The sequence below is a fragment of the Corvus hawaiiensis genome, chromosome 16 (assembly GCF_020740725.1).
Source record: "Corvus hawaiiensis isolate bCorHaw1 chromosome 16, bCorHaw1.pri.cur, whole genome shotgun sequence".
Lineage (NCBI taxonomy): Eukaryota > Metazoa > Chordata > Aves > Passeriformes > Corvidae > Corvus > Corvus hawaiiensis.
Genome location: NC_063228.1, coordinates 4,865,096 through 4,877,793, shown reverse-complemented (window position 1 = coordinate 4,877,793; position 12,698 = coordinate 4,865,096). Strand labels below are relative to the sequence as shown.

Genomic DNA, 12,698 nt, shown 5'->3' with positions numbered 1-12,698 from the left:
CACGCCTGCCCGCCGGCTGTTAACAACACCCCGCTAACAACCGGCTCTCACCTCATCCCCACCGCCTCCGCTCCCACCCTTGAGCCTGGGAAAAAACAGCCCTGAGGTGCCAAGCCTTGTCCGAGCCTTTTGGGAAGGGGAAGGAGGAGAGGACCCTCACACCCTGCGATGCAAATGGCCAGCAGGATCCCAGTACCCGTGGGAAAAAAGGGATGGAGGCACAGCCCCTCCTCAGGGCAGCCCTGAGAGCTCAGCCAGAGGTGATAACATCTGCGGGGGATCAAGGGGTGTTCAGAGCAGCACATCCATAAAGAGACGCCGGAGCCGGGGACCAGGTGACTGTGGTCAGCAAAAAAGCCGCTTTATTGGTGACCGCTCCCACGGGAACCCCGTGGCAGCGATCGGGTTCAGGTCCCTGAGAACACACTGTCCATGCTGGTTCCCCTTCCCACATCTATTGCTTTAAACACATCCTAGTTACAAAAAGCACAGAGTGACATTCCAGATACTGGAACATATAAATTAAGGTAAGTGATAGTTACAGGACATCGCAATTCTTTTTTCTTTCTTAAACAGATTATCAAAGGTCGGGGATTTTTCTTTTTCTGATCCACAGAAAATGTATAAAAAGCATTTTAAAATCTACATATTTCTCAATGTGGTTTTTTTTTCTTAAAAAAAAAGGCACAGTAAAAAAATACTGGCTCAATAACATATTTACAACACACCCATTATGGGCTATTTTCACTCAGCTTCAAGTTGGAAATGTTCAGCTCTGGCTTGGCCCAGGGGCAGAGAGAGGGCTGGTGTTGGCAGGCAGGGCAGCTCTCAGAGGATGCGGGGTCCCTCTCCCTCCCTGGATAAATCCCCCTCCGTCAGGGAGAGCACAATGGGCGGGTTGGGAGATGCTGCCTGCCTATGGCAGGTGCCCAACTGGTCAGGTGCCTCCTGGGCAGCACCCACATCCAGGCCAGGGCTGGAGGATGCTCTGGCCCCTCAGGGGACACGCACACAGCCCCTGGCCAGACCTCGAGGTGTTCCTTTGCAGAGCTGCAGGGCTGTCTGAGCAGCAGGAAGGCAGCACTGGAGGGAGACCCTGCGCAAACACGGTGCCCATCCCACCGCGGCAGCTCCGGAAAAGCCCTCCTCCCACGCCCATATTTATAGAAAGTCTTTACACGAGTCTATAAATAGTTCACCCACCGATGCTGCCGGCAACGCTTCACCCGTGTGGGGAGAGCTCCTGGAAACGGAGTTAACACCAACACCGGCTCCCAGCCCACCCCACTGTCTCCCTCCTGTGTGGCTTTCGAGCACCCAGCAGCTTTGTGGCACCCTGGAGGAGCCACTGCCATGGCCAGAGGCTTCCCCTGCCTGCCTCTGCCTGCTCTGCCTGCCTGCCGAGCCGGGGAGCAGAACTCACAGGGACCCCTCATCCAAACTGGGAGCCAGAGCTTCGCTGCTGAGATTTTGGGACTGGGAGAGACGATGGGGTGGGTGAGGGGTTACCGTAGCGGGTTGGGGGGTAGATGCAAAGAAGGGAAGAACACACCAAAAAAACTTAACATTTGAAAGGAAAAAACTCAAGGAGAAGCAAGCCCGGGGTGGGGCAGGGCCCCGCGCTGTGGCCGCTCCCCACGCATGGCGTGGGGCCCGCCAGCCGCGGGGTGCCCAGTGGTTAAGTGCTCAGTTCCCGTCCCTCTCCACCTTCCCGGCCGGACCAGGCAGCGGGCACGGGCAGCCGGGCAGGCAGGGCAGGGGTGAAGGGGCCGCACAGCAGCCTTCAGTACACACACACTGTGCAATACCACAGCAACGACGTCCGTCCGTCCGTCCGCCTCGCGGCGAGGCCGGACCGACACACCCGCACGCAGGTCCCGCACGCCCGTCGGATACCGGGGAAACTCGGGACGAGGTTGGAGGGCACACGCGCCTCCTAGTAAACCATGTTGGTGGGGCACCACGGCGTGTCGGGGTACAGCAGGCAGTGCACGGAGCGGAACCTGCAGAGGAGAGGAGCAGAGCTGAGCACTGGACGGTGGCGGCCCCGCGGCATCTGGTTTGGGGGGGACAGGGACCACCATCTCACCTGGATGGGTCCTCCTCGACAGAAAAGGCGCCCTTCATGTGGATGGAGTTGCGCTTGTTTTCGAACATGCCATAGCTCAGTGTCACCTGGGGGGCAAGCACAGGGGGGTCAAGTGGCCGACGTGGCCATAAGGATCAAGGAGAAGCATGGGGAGCTGCAAAATTCATCCCATTTCCCAAAGCCTGCAGTGACACTTTGCATCATCCCACAGGGATGGGCCGGTGGGGCTTTCCCCCTCTGCTGATGTTTTGGTCACATGTCAATCAATATCTTAGCTGTGATGCCCAATTTTTAGGTGACAGCTTGGGGTACCTGTTTGTGGATCTCCGACTTGGGCACCTGGTGGAGGTTCTCCAGGTGCGAGTGGAAGAGGTTGCTCCGGATGAGCTTCACGCCCAGCACAGACTCGATGATGTAGCCGATGGTGCAGTCGTCGGGCAGGCGGATCTTCTCTGCAGTGCTCATGAAGTGACCCCCACTGCGGGGAGACAGAGAGGGGCTGCAGAGGAGCAAAGCCCAGGGGATGTGGGCACCCTGCAGGGTCTGGGGTTGGCCAGTGAGTGCCCAGCTCCAATTAAAAGTCAGTTTGTGGGAACTGAAGCCCTTCCCAGCTTGTTTCCAAGCTCCCTGCAGACATCCCCAGAAAAGCGAAGAGAGAAAGATGGTGGGACATGGTCCAGCACCCATCCCCAAAAATATCATCTCTCTGTGCCCTGGGGACCATGAGGAGTCCCCATGGGAGAGCAACACCAATGCTCTTACCTGGCCCAAGGGCTCATCTTCAGTGCCAGCCCCCGGCTGATACAGAACCCCGCTCCACCCGTGGCAAACCAGAAATGCACAGGATGCTGCGAGAGGGGGGAACCAACACTGTGAGACAACAGCTCCTTCTCCAGCCAGCCAAATTTAGGCCAGCCCCAAACTCTCCCCATGCTCACCATCTTGTTCTCACTGATCCTCTCCGTAGCCTGGATGGGCCGGTCCAGGCTGGGCTTCCCGATGTAGATGTCCTGTGTGTGGGGGTAGCTGGAGAGCAGCTTCACCAGCATCCGCACGTTCACGTAGTTGTCATCGTCCACGTGGCAGAACCATCTGCAGTGACAGCAGTGTCACACCTGACCAGGGCACTTCCCCAGTCCCCACGTTGAGATACAACCCCAAAACCACAAATGGTCTCTGTTTGCACTGTCCTGCCCAGCTTCAGCCCCACTGTCCCCCACAGCAGCCCTGGACACCGCTTACTTTCTGCCAGACTCGATGAACTTGTCGTACTCCACGGCCATCTTGCAGGACAGGGCCTGGCGGCTGTGGGCAGCTGAGCAGTTGGTGTTGATGACGTTTCCTGCAGGGAAAAGAGGGGTCAAAACCCAGCATTGGCGCATCCCACGCCTCCCCACGCACTCGAACGGTGACACTTCACCACACGTGTCCCAGGTGTGCCGGGGGATGGGAACTCTTGGATGATCCCAGTGCTCAGTGACCTGCATGCTGCATTGTTTTAGGCAAATGGTGAATTTTTGGGGGCATGTCTTTTGGGTCCATATGAGAGAAGGGAAGGGATGAATAAGGAATGTGGATGCAGCAGATCCACCATGGTTCAGCCCTATCCACTTCTAAGCATGATGCCACCCTACGTCACCTTGCCCAGGGTGCACCAGCCACCCCGGGAGATGAAGGCGTGCCTGTAAGCCCTGAGCTTCCCCAGGACATGGTAGCAAAAATCCTGGCCTATATTGCTTGCCCAGCTCAAAGACTGTCACTTCCCAGCCTGAAAAGCAGTCATTTGCTTGGGGAGAACAGACCATGCTGACCCCAGCCCTGAGAACGGCTGCCAGGGAAACGCTCCCATGAAGCCCTGCCCACATTGCCATCCATCCCAGCTCTCCCCAGGCACAAAGAGGTGCAAAGGCACCCCACCCTGTTACTGTGATCCCCAGCAGCATCATGCAGGCCATGGGCTGGGCTGACTGGGAAGGAAACCTGTCCCCAGGTGGGGCCCCTGGGCACAGGGTGCTTTAAGCATTATCAGTGAAACAAATTGCCTCATTCTCAACCCAGGCTCCTGTGGCGAGGGCTTTTCCAGAGTTCCCAGAACAGGCCCCATGCCAGCCGTGTTCCACAGGTGGGAGCTTTTCAGGGGACCTGGCCAGGTCACACACACAAAGGGACAAGAGCCACAGACTCACGTGCTTGCTTCTTCAGCTCCTCATCCTCCCCGTCAGTGAAGATGAAGGTCTGAAAGAGAAGACGAGGCACCTCTGAGGACCGAGGGGCTGAGACCACGTGGCTCTGGATGTGACACAGCACCCCTGGGCAGCACCTGGGATCAATCCCTCCAGGATGCTGATGGTGACTTCTTCCCCCTCATCAAAACCCCAAGTGGCACAGGAGAGTTGGGCGCCCACACAACACACTCAGCTTCAGACCCAGAAGGGTGCCGAGCTCCCCTTGGGAGCAAATCCCAGCCCCCACACGGAGCATCCCCATCCTTTTGCCTTTTGCATGGGGCAGCAGCTGGCAGGGACATTTTGGGGGCCACAGGGGCTGTCCCCAGCATGAGGGGAGCAGGTGCAGAGCGCGGCCTGATCTGAGCAGGGATTTCAGACTTGAGCCGGCGCGCGTGGCCGCGGATGCCGGAGCAGCCGCCCAGGCAGGTGTGTTTGCCCGTGGCGCCGGCTCCCAACCGCGTCCCCACCTGTGTCAACAGCACGTGGCTGTCCCTGGCCACTTGCACAATACCGCCACGACTCCTCTCTGCTCCCTGTGTCCTACCCAAGGGGGCTGAGACGGTGCCAGTGAGTGCCACTTGCCAGCCCCGAGGAGGAGATGGTCCCCCAGTGCCCCATCTCAGCACAGTCCTGGGTGCCAGGCAGCACCCGAGCTCCTCCCCGGCCCCTGCGCTGCCTGCCCGGCTGCACTCCGCTATTTACACAGCTAATTCCTGGCATATGTCACCCAGGAAGGAGGACTGGAGGGGCTGCTCTGGGCCTGGGATTTGGGGGAAGGACGAGGAGCAGGAGCAGAGAGCAGGGGGTGGGAAAGGCATCGCCATCAATCAGCGGGCAGCAAACAAAGCTGGAGGAGAGAAACCACAACCAGCTGCCAAGCGCTATTAAAAACCAGACGTGCACAAAAGGGCAAAGGAAGAAAGACAAAAGGGCTGGGGCGGGGGGGGGGGGAAGGCAGGAGGCAGCAGAGGGGGAACGATGCAGCGCTGGGGATGATGAATTACAAGTGAGCTGGAAATTGGGTGCCACCCCACAGCCGGCCCCGGGAACGCGCTGGGGTTTTGTGGCTTGTTTGAGGAGCTGGGTACAATAGTGGGGTTGACTTTACTCAGCGAGGAGAGTTAAGCGGGCAGCGGTCATTAGCATACAGCTGCACTGGTTAACCCGGCCCTGTTTGCTCAGGTCCCCAGCCGGGGCTGGTGGGGAGAGCCCCGAGCTGCAGCGAGGCTCAATGGGAGGGGACGGGGCTACAAGTGACCTTTGGGGCTTGAAAAGGAGAAAAGAAAAAGTGGGGGAAAAAACGATGGAGGAGGTGGGAAGGCAAGTTCTCACAAATGCACAGCCTGCTGTGCAGCCTGGCTTGTGGGGAGAGACAGAGGTCAGGAAGGCTCTGAGCAAAGGGGAAGGGGAACCCCTGATGGGAGGGGGGACAGCTGGGGGACAGGGACACATCAGCTGCAGGGCCAAGGATGCCCGTGGCTGCTCCATGGACACAGCGCTGCTGGGGTGGGACAAGGTCAGTGCTGTGTGTAGAGGAGGGGGTGTCACCCCCAACCAGCTCGGGGTACAGCTGCTGGTCCCCATTTCCCCCAGGTGCTCAGGGAGGGGTCAGGTAACTGCTTGGGGTACGAGCTGAACCAGGGCAGCAGGACACTTAGGATGCCCAAGACAACCCCGTCACACAGGGGGGTTGGCACTCCTGCCCAGGTTCCAGCCTCACTGGAGGGGGTCAGGGAGCACGCAGCCTCTGCACAGGCGAGACAGAAAATGTTTGCTTGATTAGCTCAGAAGCACCGTCCAGGAACTGCCTTCAGCTGCTCCAAAAATAACCCCACAACTAATCCTGCACTCAGCCTCTATAAATAGACCACAGGGACAATTGTTTATTCCATGCCTGCACCGAAAGGCTTCATCCTACCAAGGCATCTCCCCTCGGCCTCTCCCCACACCCATCCCTGTAATATTCCTGGGGTGGGTGGACCAAGTGGCACCTCAGGGACTGGGACAGGGGCACACAGCTGCAATTCACCCCATGTGGGCACTTACTGGGGCCTCACAGGTTTCCCACATCCCTCCCAACCCCACCATGACATTCGATTAAAACTAAAACAATTAAAGGCTTCATTTTAAATTTAATTTTTTAAATTAATTTGTGTTTCTTGGAGGGGAGATGCACCCTGCCTGCATGGCCCTTCACCTGGGGCTGCAGGGGAGAGGAGTAGAGGTGACAGCCAAGTCTGGGAGGGGATAGGCCAGGGAACAATGAGAACAAGTAAAAAACATGAATCCACCTTTGGTACCTCCCATGTGGGATGCCAGACATGAGGGCAGCATCCAGTTTATCATGGTGCAAGTGAACACTGCAGCCAACATCCCTGGGCTGTCACCTATAAACCACAACCTCCAGACCCAGCAGGCCCAGCACTCCCAGCCCTCACATCCACCTCTCTCCCACTTGGCCCCTGTGCCAGCTGTGGCACTGAGGGCTGCAAGGAACTCTTGGACTCCCCCCCGCAGTAACTTTTCCTGAGAGGTGCAAGAGAGGAAGGGCCCGCTGCCCCCCCCCCACCCCCCCCAGCCCCTGCAGGAAACCTCATTGTTCTCAGAACTGCAGCTTCAAGAAACACAGGATGCCAAATCCCTCCCGAACAATAGCTGCCAGCGCTCCTCGCAGCCCCGCACAATGCACGGCCCCGCGGCCGGGACTGAGCGGCACCCGGGATCCCCGTGGCCAGAATGGGGCCAGCCCCCGCAGCTGCCCCCCAGGAGCCAGGCGGGCAGCCCCCACCGCCTCCTCCTCACCCGTGGGGACGGCTTGTTTCTTTTTTTTTTTTTTTTTTTTTGCCTCCCCTTCATTTCTCCTTTCAGGGTGACTCATTTCCCCTCCACTGGTGGAGCTCGTGGGTTGTTCATGGCTGTGTGCTTGCACAAGGTGTCCCACCAGCCAGGGCCACCCCGGGGTCATCCTGGCCCTCTCTGTGCTGCCCGGCCGAGTGGTTCTGTGACTTCCCAGGGTGACACACTCTCAGCATGTCCCATGCCTGCCACCATCCCACCAGCACACCCACCAGAAAGGGAACCTCAGCCAGGCAGGCACCCCGTGACCCTGCAGTGCACAAATCCTGACCCTGTGCCACATCTCACTTCCCCATGCTGGGAGAGGATGCAGCACTCCAGCACCCTTTTCACAGCCGCCCCACTTGGGTGCAGAGGAAAGGAGACAGCAAAGAACTGCTGGTTGGGGGGGACTCAGCCTCTAGCTGGGTAAGGGGCTCTGGAGCAGGTCAGGATGCTGCCAGAGCTGCCCAGCTTTGTGTCCCCCACAGAAAACTTTCTTCTTCTCCCTCCAGCCTCAGGGTTTAAGGGGGGAAAATCCCCACCTGTCTTCAACAAGTTGGGAGCAGTGTGATGGTGATGTCCCCACAATGGCACCATGCCACGATGGCAGCATACCCACTCCATGGTGGTGGCTTTCCCCAGGACCGGGGGCAGGTCTGTGCTGGCACAGGATCCCAGGGCTGGGACCTGCAGAGGCGGGGAAGGGGCTTGCAGGGCCGCAGGCCCTTCCTCCCCCTGCTCCTTTCCGCAAGAGGAAGAATCCTCCACTGTAATTTTAAATGCTATAATTTTTTAATAACCTCCTCACAAACAATGAGCTCATTGTGTGGCAAGGGTCCCCCACCCTCCCGCCTGGTGCTCCACGTGCCGCTCACCGGCTCCAGGGCTTTTATGGACAAGGACAGCAGCATCGTTTGGGACAGGCGATTAAGAGGCCCCCACCCCTAAAACCCACACAGGCTGCCCCAGGGGACAGCAGGGAGGGACCCTCACACATGATCCGAGTTCAGCAGTGCTCAGCAGGCCCTGGCACACAGCCCAGGGCTGGGGGGAGGCAGCTGTGCCGCGGAGCTGGTTTGGGATGAGCAGTCCCTGGTCTCAGCTGCTCTGGTGGGAGTGCAAGTGAGACTCACATGCCAGCACACTCCAGCATGTGGGTGGGAACCCTGGCCAAGGTGCTAGAGAAATCTGGGAACCGCCATCAGAGGAGCGTGCTCTTTGGAAGGCAAACCCTTTCGCTTTGCCCCGAGAGCAAGAATTTTTCAAAGCCTGCAATTACTGCGCCGCGGAGCGGGAGGCAGCCAGCGGATCCCACGCTGCCGGGACGGCGGCCCGGGCTGGAGCCCTCGCGGGCTCCGAGGCGTGTGCCGAGCTGCCTGGATGCCTCTGGGGTGCCCCGGGGACACCCAGCCGCCTTCAGGGTAACCCCGGTGACAGGAGATGTGTCTTTGGCAACTCTGCCGCTGCAAATCACCCGACTCGGCAAGGAAGCAGTGGGCTTGGACTTGCTCCTGTCCAGGATTTCAGCTTAATGGCCATTTTCGTCCTCCCTCTCTTTCCTTTCAAGTGCAAAGCTTCTCCAGCCAGCACTCCAGCATCCTAAGGATACTGAGACAGCTGGAAACTCTCCCCAAAGCAAGGAGGGGAAAACCCATAACTCTCCTCCAAAAGCAGCTTGTCCGGCCTGCATTGTGCAACCCAAAGAGGAGATTTAGAAGGGAATAGGGATGTGCGCTCCCTGTGCAGAGAGGCAGGAAGGAGAAGGGGGTGCCCTTTGCAATGTCTTGGAGGTGACAGAGGGCAGGAAACAGGGACTATTGTGGGCAGAACAAAGAGCAGCCAAGGAAGGACACAATAGCTGTTCCCTCTCTCTGCCAGGGTCCAGGCAGGAGCTACCTGCCGGATTTAACCCCTTCTCAGCAGTGTCTGCATCCCTCCTGCCTGGCTAATGAGCAGCCAGGGGCAGGCTGGGGTTTGAGTGAGAGAAGGATCAGGAGAAAGAGATGCAGCATCAGGCAAGGGAGATTCTCAGCCCTTGAGCAGGAACTTCCCCATGTTGGTGAGGCAGCTCACATGCTTGAGCACCGTTAGTGAAACCAGAGAGAGAGAGGATGAGCAGAGACAGGCCTGACTCAGACCAAGACAGACGTTTGAGCAAAGGCAGTGCCCCACTCTCACCAAATCACCCTCCTGGGATGGAAACCAGGGGGCCAGGCAAGGAAGAGATGCAGGAACTGCAGGGAAGCAAGAGAGAAGAGCCCCATAGCACCAACCCCACACTCTGCAGGCAGAAAAACCCAACCTGGTGCCAAGTTTGGGGAAGCCCAGGGTGTCTCAAAGCTACCCAGAGACAGTGGCTGGGCTGGCATGGGAAGAGCAGAGCCGATCACCTCCAGCAGCTCAGGTTCATCCCCTGTGCCTCGTGTCCTCACAACCCTGCTCTGCTCTGCAGGAGTTTGTGCTGCCTCCAGCTCTCTCGGCAGCTCCTTGTCCTCAAGTGCTGTACAAGAGCCGTCACTCAGCGGCTTGGCTTGTCAGGCGGGCACCTCGCCGGGCTGCGGCCCCCCTGGCTTCATGGCCCTCATCTCTAGGCAACCTGACCTGGACACGGCCGGCTCCGGCTCCCTCGTTCCCATGGAAAGTGCCACACAAGAGGCTGCGAAGCCTTTTCTCTGCGCCAGGAGAAAAGGGGCTTTGTTAGCTTGCCCAGGGGGACAGCGTGAGAGCCGAGCCTTGGGGCTCTGGGAATCCAAACGGACAAACGAAGCACAACAACAAAAAAAAAAAAAACCTAGAAGAAAGCCGGAGCTCACAAGAGGGAGGAGAAAAAAAAAGAGCAGCCATTCCCAGGATCATCTGTAGGTGCTCAAAGAGCGTTTCCCCCCACCACTGCTCACCACCCCCTCACAGTGACAGCAGAGCATAAAAGAGGTTTCCATTAAATAACTGGACCAAGGAGAAGTGGCAGATCCACTGCCAAGCCCAGGAAACCTGAGCAAAAAAAAAAAAAAAAAAAAAAAGGAACAGCATTCACAGGGGGAAAAAAAGTAAGATAATGCTTGGGGTACAGTGCAAAAGCCAAGACCCCACAAGGTCCATCAGACTTGGGTGAGGAGAGCAGGGGCAGGTCAATCCTTCCCCCACAGCCTCCACCCTCAGCCACTCCAGATTTCCAAGGAAAACAGTTTGCAAGCAAGCAGGCCAGTTCCAGGCCAGGAGGAAACACGTGAAGACAGTAGGATGAAAAGGTTAGGACTAGACATAATTTACTTTTGGGAAGCTGTCTAAGGGTAGAAAAAGTGTCTTAAGAACAAAAGGCAAAGCACATTTCCTAAGGAAACAGGTTTTTTTTCCTTTTAAATTTTGCTTCAGTACTTGAAGGACAGAGTAAGGGACAGGGACGGCCAGGACTGGGCAGGACATCAGTAATGTCAGGAACCAGACTCACTGGAACTGCCCCGGTGTGGGTGAGCCGGTGCAGACCCGCAAGAGCTCCCAGCCATTCCAGTCCTGCCCAGTCCCTTGCAAGGGGACTGAGAGCTACAGCACATCTCGGCACTCTCCCAGCCCTGGGCTGCTAAACTGGGTGTCCTTGGGGCAGCACAGCTGCAGGCACCTCACTGCAGGGGCCTGACCCGGGCTGTGGCACACACGGGCTGGGCTGCACCCCTACACCGTGCCTCGGTTTCACCAGTGGAAAGTAACCCAGGCTGGCTCTGCAATGGGAGGTGCTCAGTGGGAAGGACCCCAGAGCAGAGTTTTGGGGGGCTGCTGAGTGTGAAGAGCCAAGGTCTGACTCTCTACATCACTCACCCATTCCAAATTCACTCCGTAACGCTGCATTTCACCCTCCCGAAAACACAGTTGGCTGCAGAACAGCCCAGCCAGCCTCGGAATACCACCCGGCGCAGCGGTATGGGGGAAAAGGGAAGGGGAGGTGGTATTTGCTGGGTCAGAGCACCACCCAGGTCCCGCAGAACGAAGGGCCGGGACCGCGGCAGAGACGCGGGGGCTGCAGCCCGTCCCAAGCCGCTCCATCCCGGCCAGCGGTGGGGACCTATCCCACCGCCAGCTCCATCCCTATCCCCATCCCTTACCATGTCGCGGTTGCGGGAGATCCAGGTGTCGAGCAGCAGCTCCAGCCGCGCCTTGTGAAACTTCTTGGTGGTCTTGACGGCGATGAAGACATCGCGGGGGGAGATGTCCTCGGCCGGCGGCCGCGGGGGGCTCGGCGGGGCGGGGGGCAGCTCCCGGCGCGCTCGGCTCAGCCGCCCGAAGTAATCGGCGAAGCTGCGGAGCCCGGGCGGCCCCTGCGCCGCCGGGGGGGCCACGGCCGCCGCCGCCCCCAGGCTCTGCAGCGCCCGCTGCGCCCCGCCGGCCTCCCCCCGGGCCAGCCCCGGCCTCCCCGGCGGCTCCACCATGAGCACCAGGAGGCAGGTGAACATGGAGCCCACGAGGGACAGGAGCAGCTTCCTCCCGCAGCTTTTCAGCATCCTTCCCTCCGCTCCTCGCCTCTCCGCGCCGCCGCCACCGCCGGCCCCCGCCGCGCCGCCGCCTTTAAACCGCGCCCGCCCCGCCCGGGGAGGGACGGACCCGGGGCCGCCCCACGCGGGGCGTGGGCACCGCCCGGCCCTGCCCGCGGACCGCCCGCGCCCCTCCGACCCCCGCGTCCTCCCCGCCAGCCCCTACGCGCGCCCTGGCTCCGCCGGCCCCGTCCTGCCCGGTCCCGGGCCCTGCCCTGCGCATCTCTGGGCCCGCGGCTGGGAGCGCACGGCTGGGCGTGCAGAGGGTGCCGGCGCCTCCTCCTCCCTCTCCTTCTCTTCCTCCTCCCTTCCCCTTGATACCCGGGGATGGGGACATTCTGCTCCCCTGTGGCCCCCAGCACGCCCTGAGCATCGTTGGGTGCTCTGTCGGCAGCAACGGGTGCGTTCCCCATCCCGCCCATCCCAAGCTGTCATTCCCCAAAGCCCTGCACCGAGATGTTCTCACAGCCCTGTCCAAGAGGTTTCCAGAAAGCTGACCAGCCTGACCAAACTCTGGGCAGTGTCCCATCAGTCTCTTCTGAAGCCAAGTATAACTGAAAACAAACACACCAAGTCCCCCCAAAACCACAGTAGTCCTCTCACTTCCACCAAGCTTCATTCTGGTGGGTAAATCTGAGGACGGGGAGCCAGGAGGGTTTGTTCCCACTCCTTCTCAGGGTGACCTGGAGAGGCTCCCAGACCTGACCAACCTCATCCCGGGCACGGCACCGTGCTTTGAAGCTGATGGACAGCCCCAGAGTTCTGGGATATCTGAAAACAAATGCTTCATAGATACCAAGCTGGCCCCGCCCCCAGTGATCACTAATCATGATAATGATGGCTTGTTAAATGAGACACCATTTTCCCAGCCAGACAGTGGGGGAAGTGGTGGCTGAAAGAGAAAACTGGGTTGAAATCTGGTCCTGGATGTGCCACCAACTGGCGCCGAATCCCGGGGCCTCTTTCCCCCCTTACCCTCTGCAAGCAATGAGCTCTTGGGGTTTTCTTTCCCAGGGAGTG

General features: G+C 59.2%; 1 protein-coding gene across 2 annotated transcripts; it reads right to left on the bottom strand.

The window, feature by feature from the left end:
* Window positions 1–675: 675 nt before the first annotated feature.
* LFNG (LFNG O-fucosylpeptide 3-beta-N-acetylglucosaminyltransferase) lies at window positions 676–11,682 on the bottom strand. 2 transcript variants are annotated; one of them, XM_048320930.1, is made up of 8 exons: window positions 11,253–11,682; window positions 4,276–4,324; window positions 3,332–3,431; window positions 3,028–3,181; window positions 2,852–2,937; window positions 2,402–2,567; window positions 2,090–2,175; window positions 1,840–2,003 (listed from the first exon to the last, which is right to left on the bottom strand). In XM_048320930.1, exons 1-8 carry the CDS (start codon window positions 11,646–11,648, stop codon window positions 1,937–1,939), a joined length of 1,104 nt encoding a protein of 367 aa, XP_048176887.1. In that variant the 5' UTR covers window positions 11,649–11,682; the 3' UTR covers window positions 1,840–1,936. The 2 variants fall into 2 exon arrangements, with proteins under 2 accessions (XP_048176886.1, XP_048176887.1); XM_048320929.1 differs by lacking the exon at window positions 2,852–2,937 and having other exon boundaries at window positions 676–2,003.
* Between the last annotated feature and the right edge of the window lie 1,016 nt (window positions 11,683–12,698).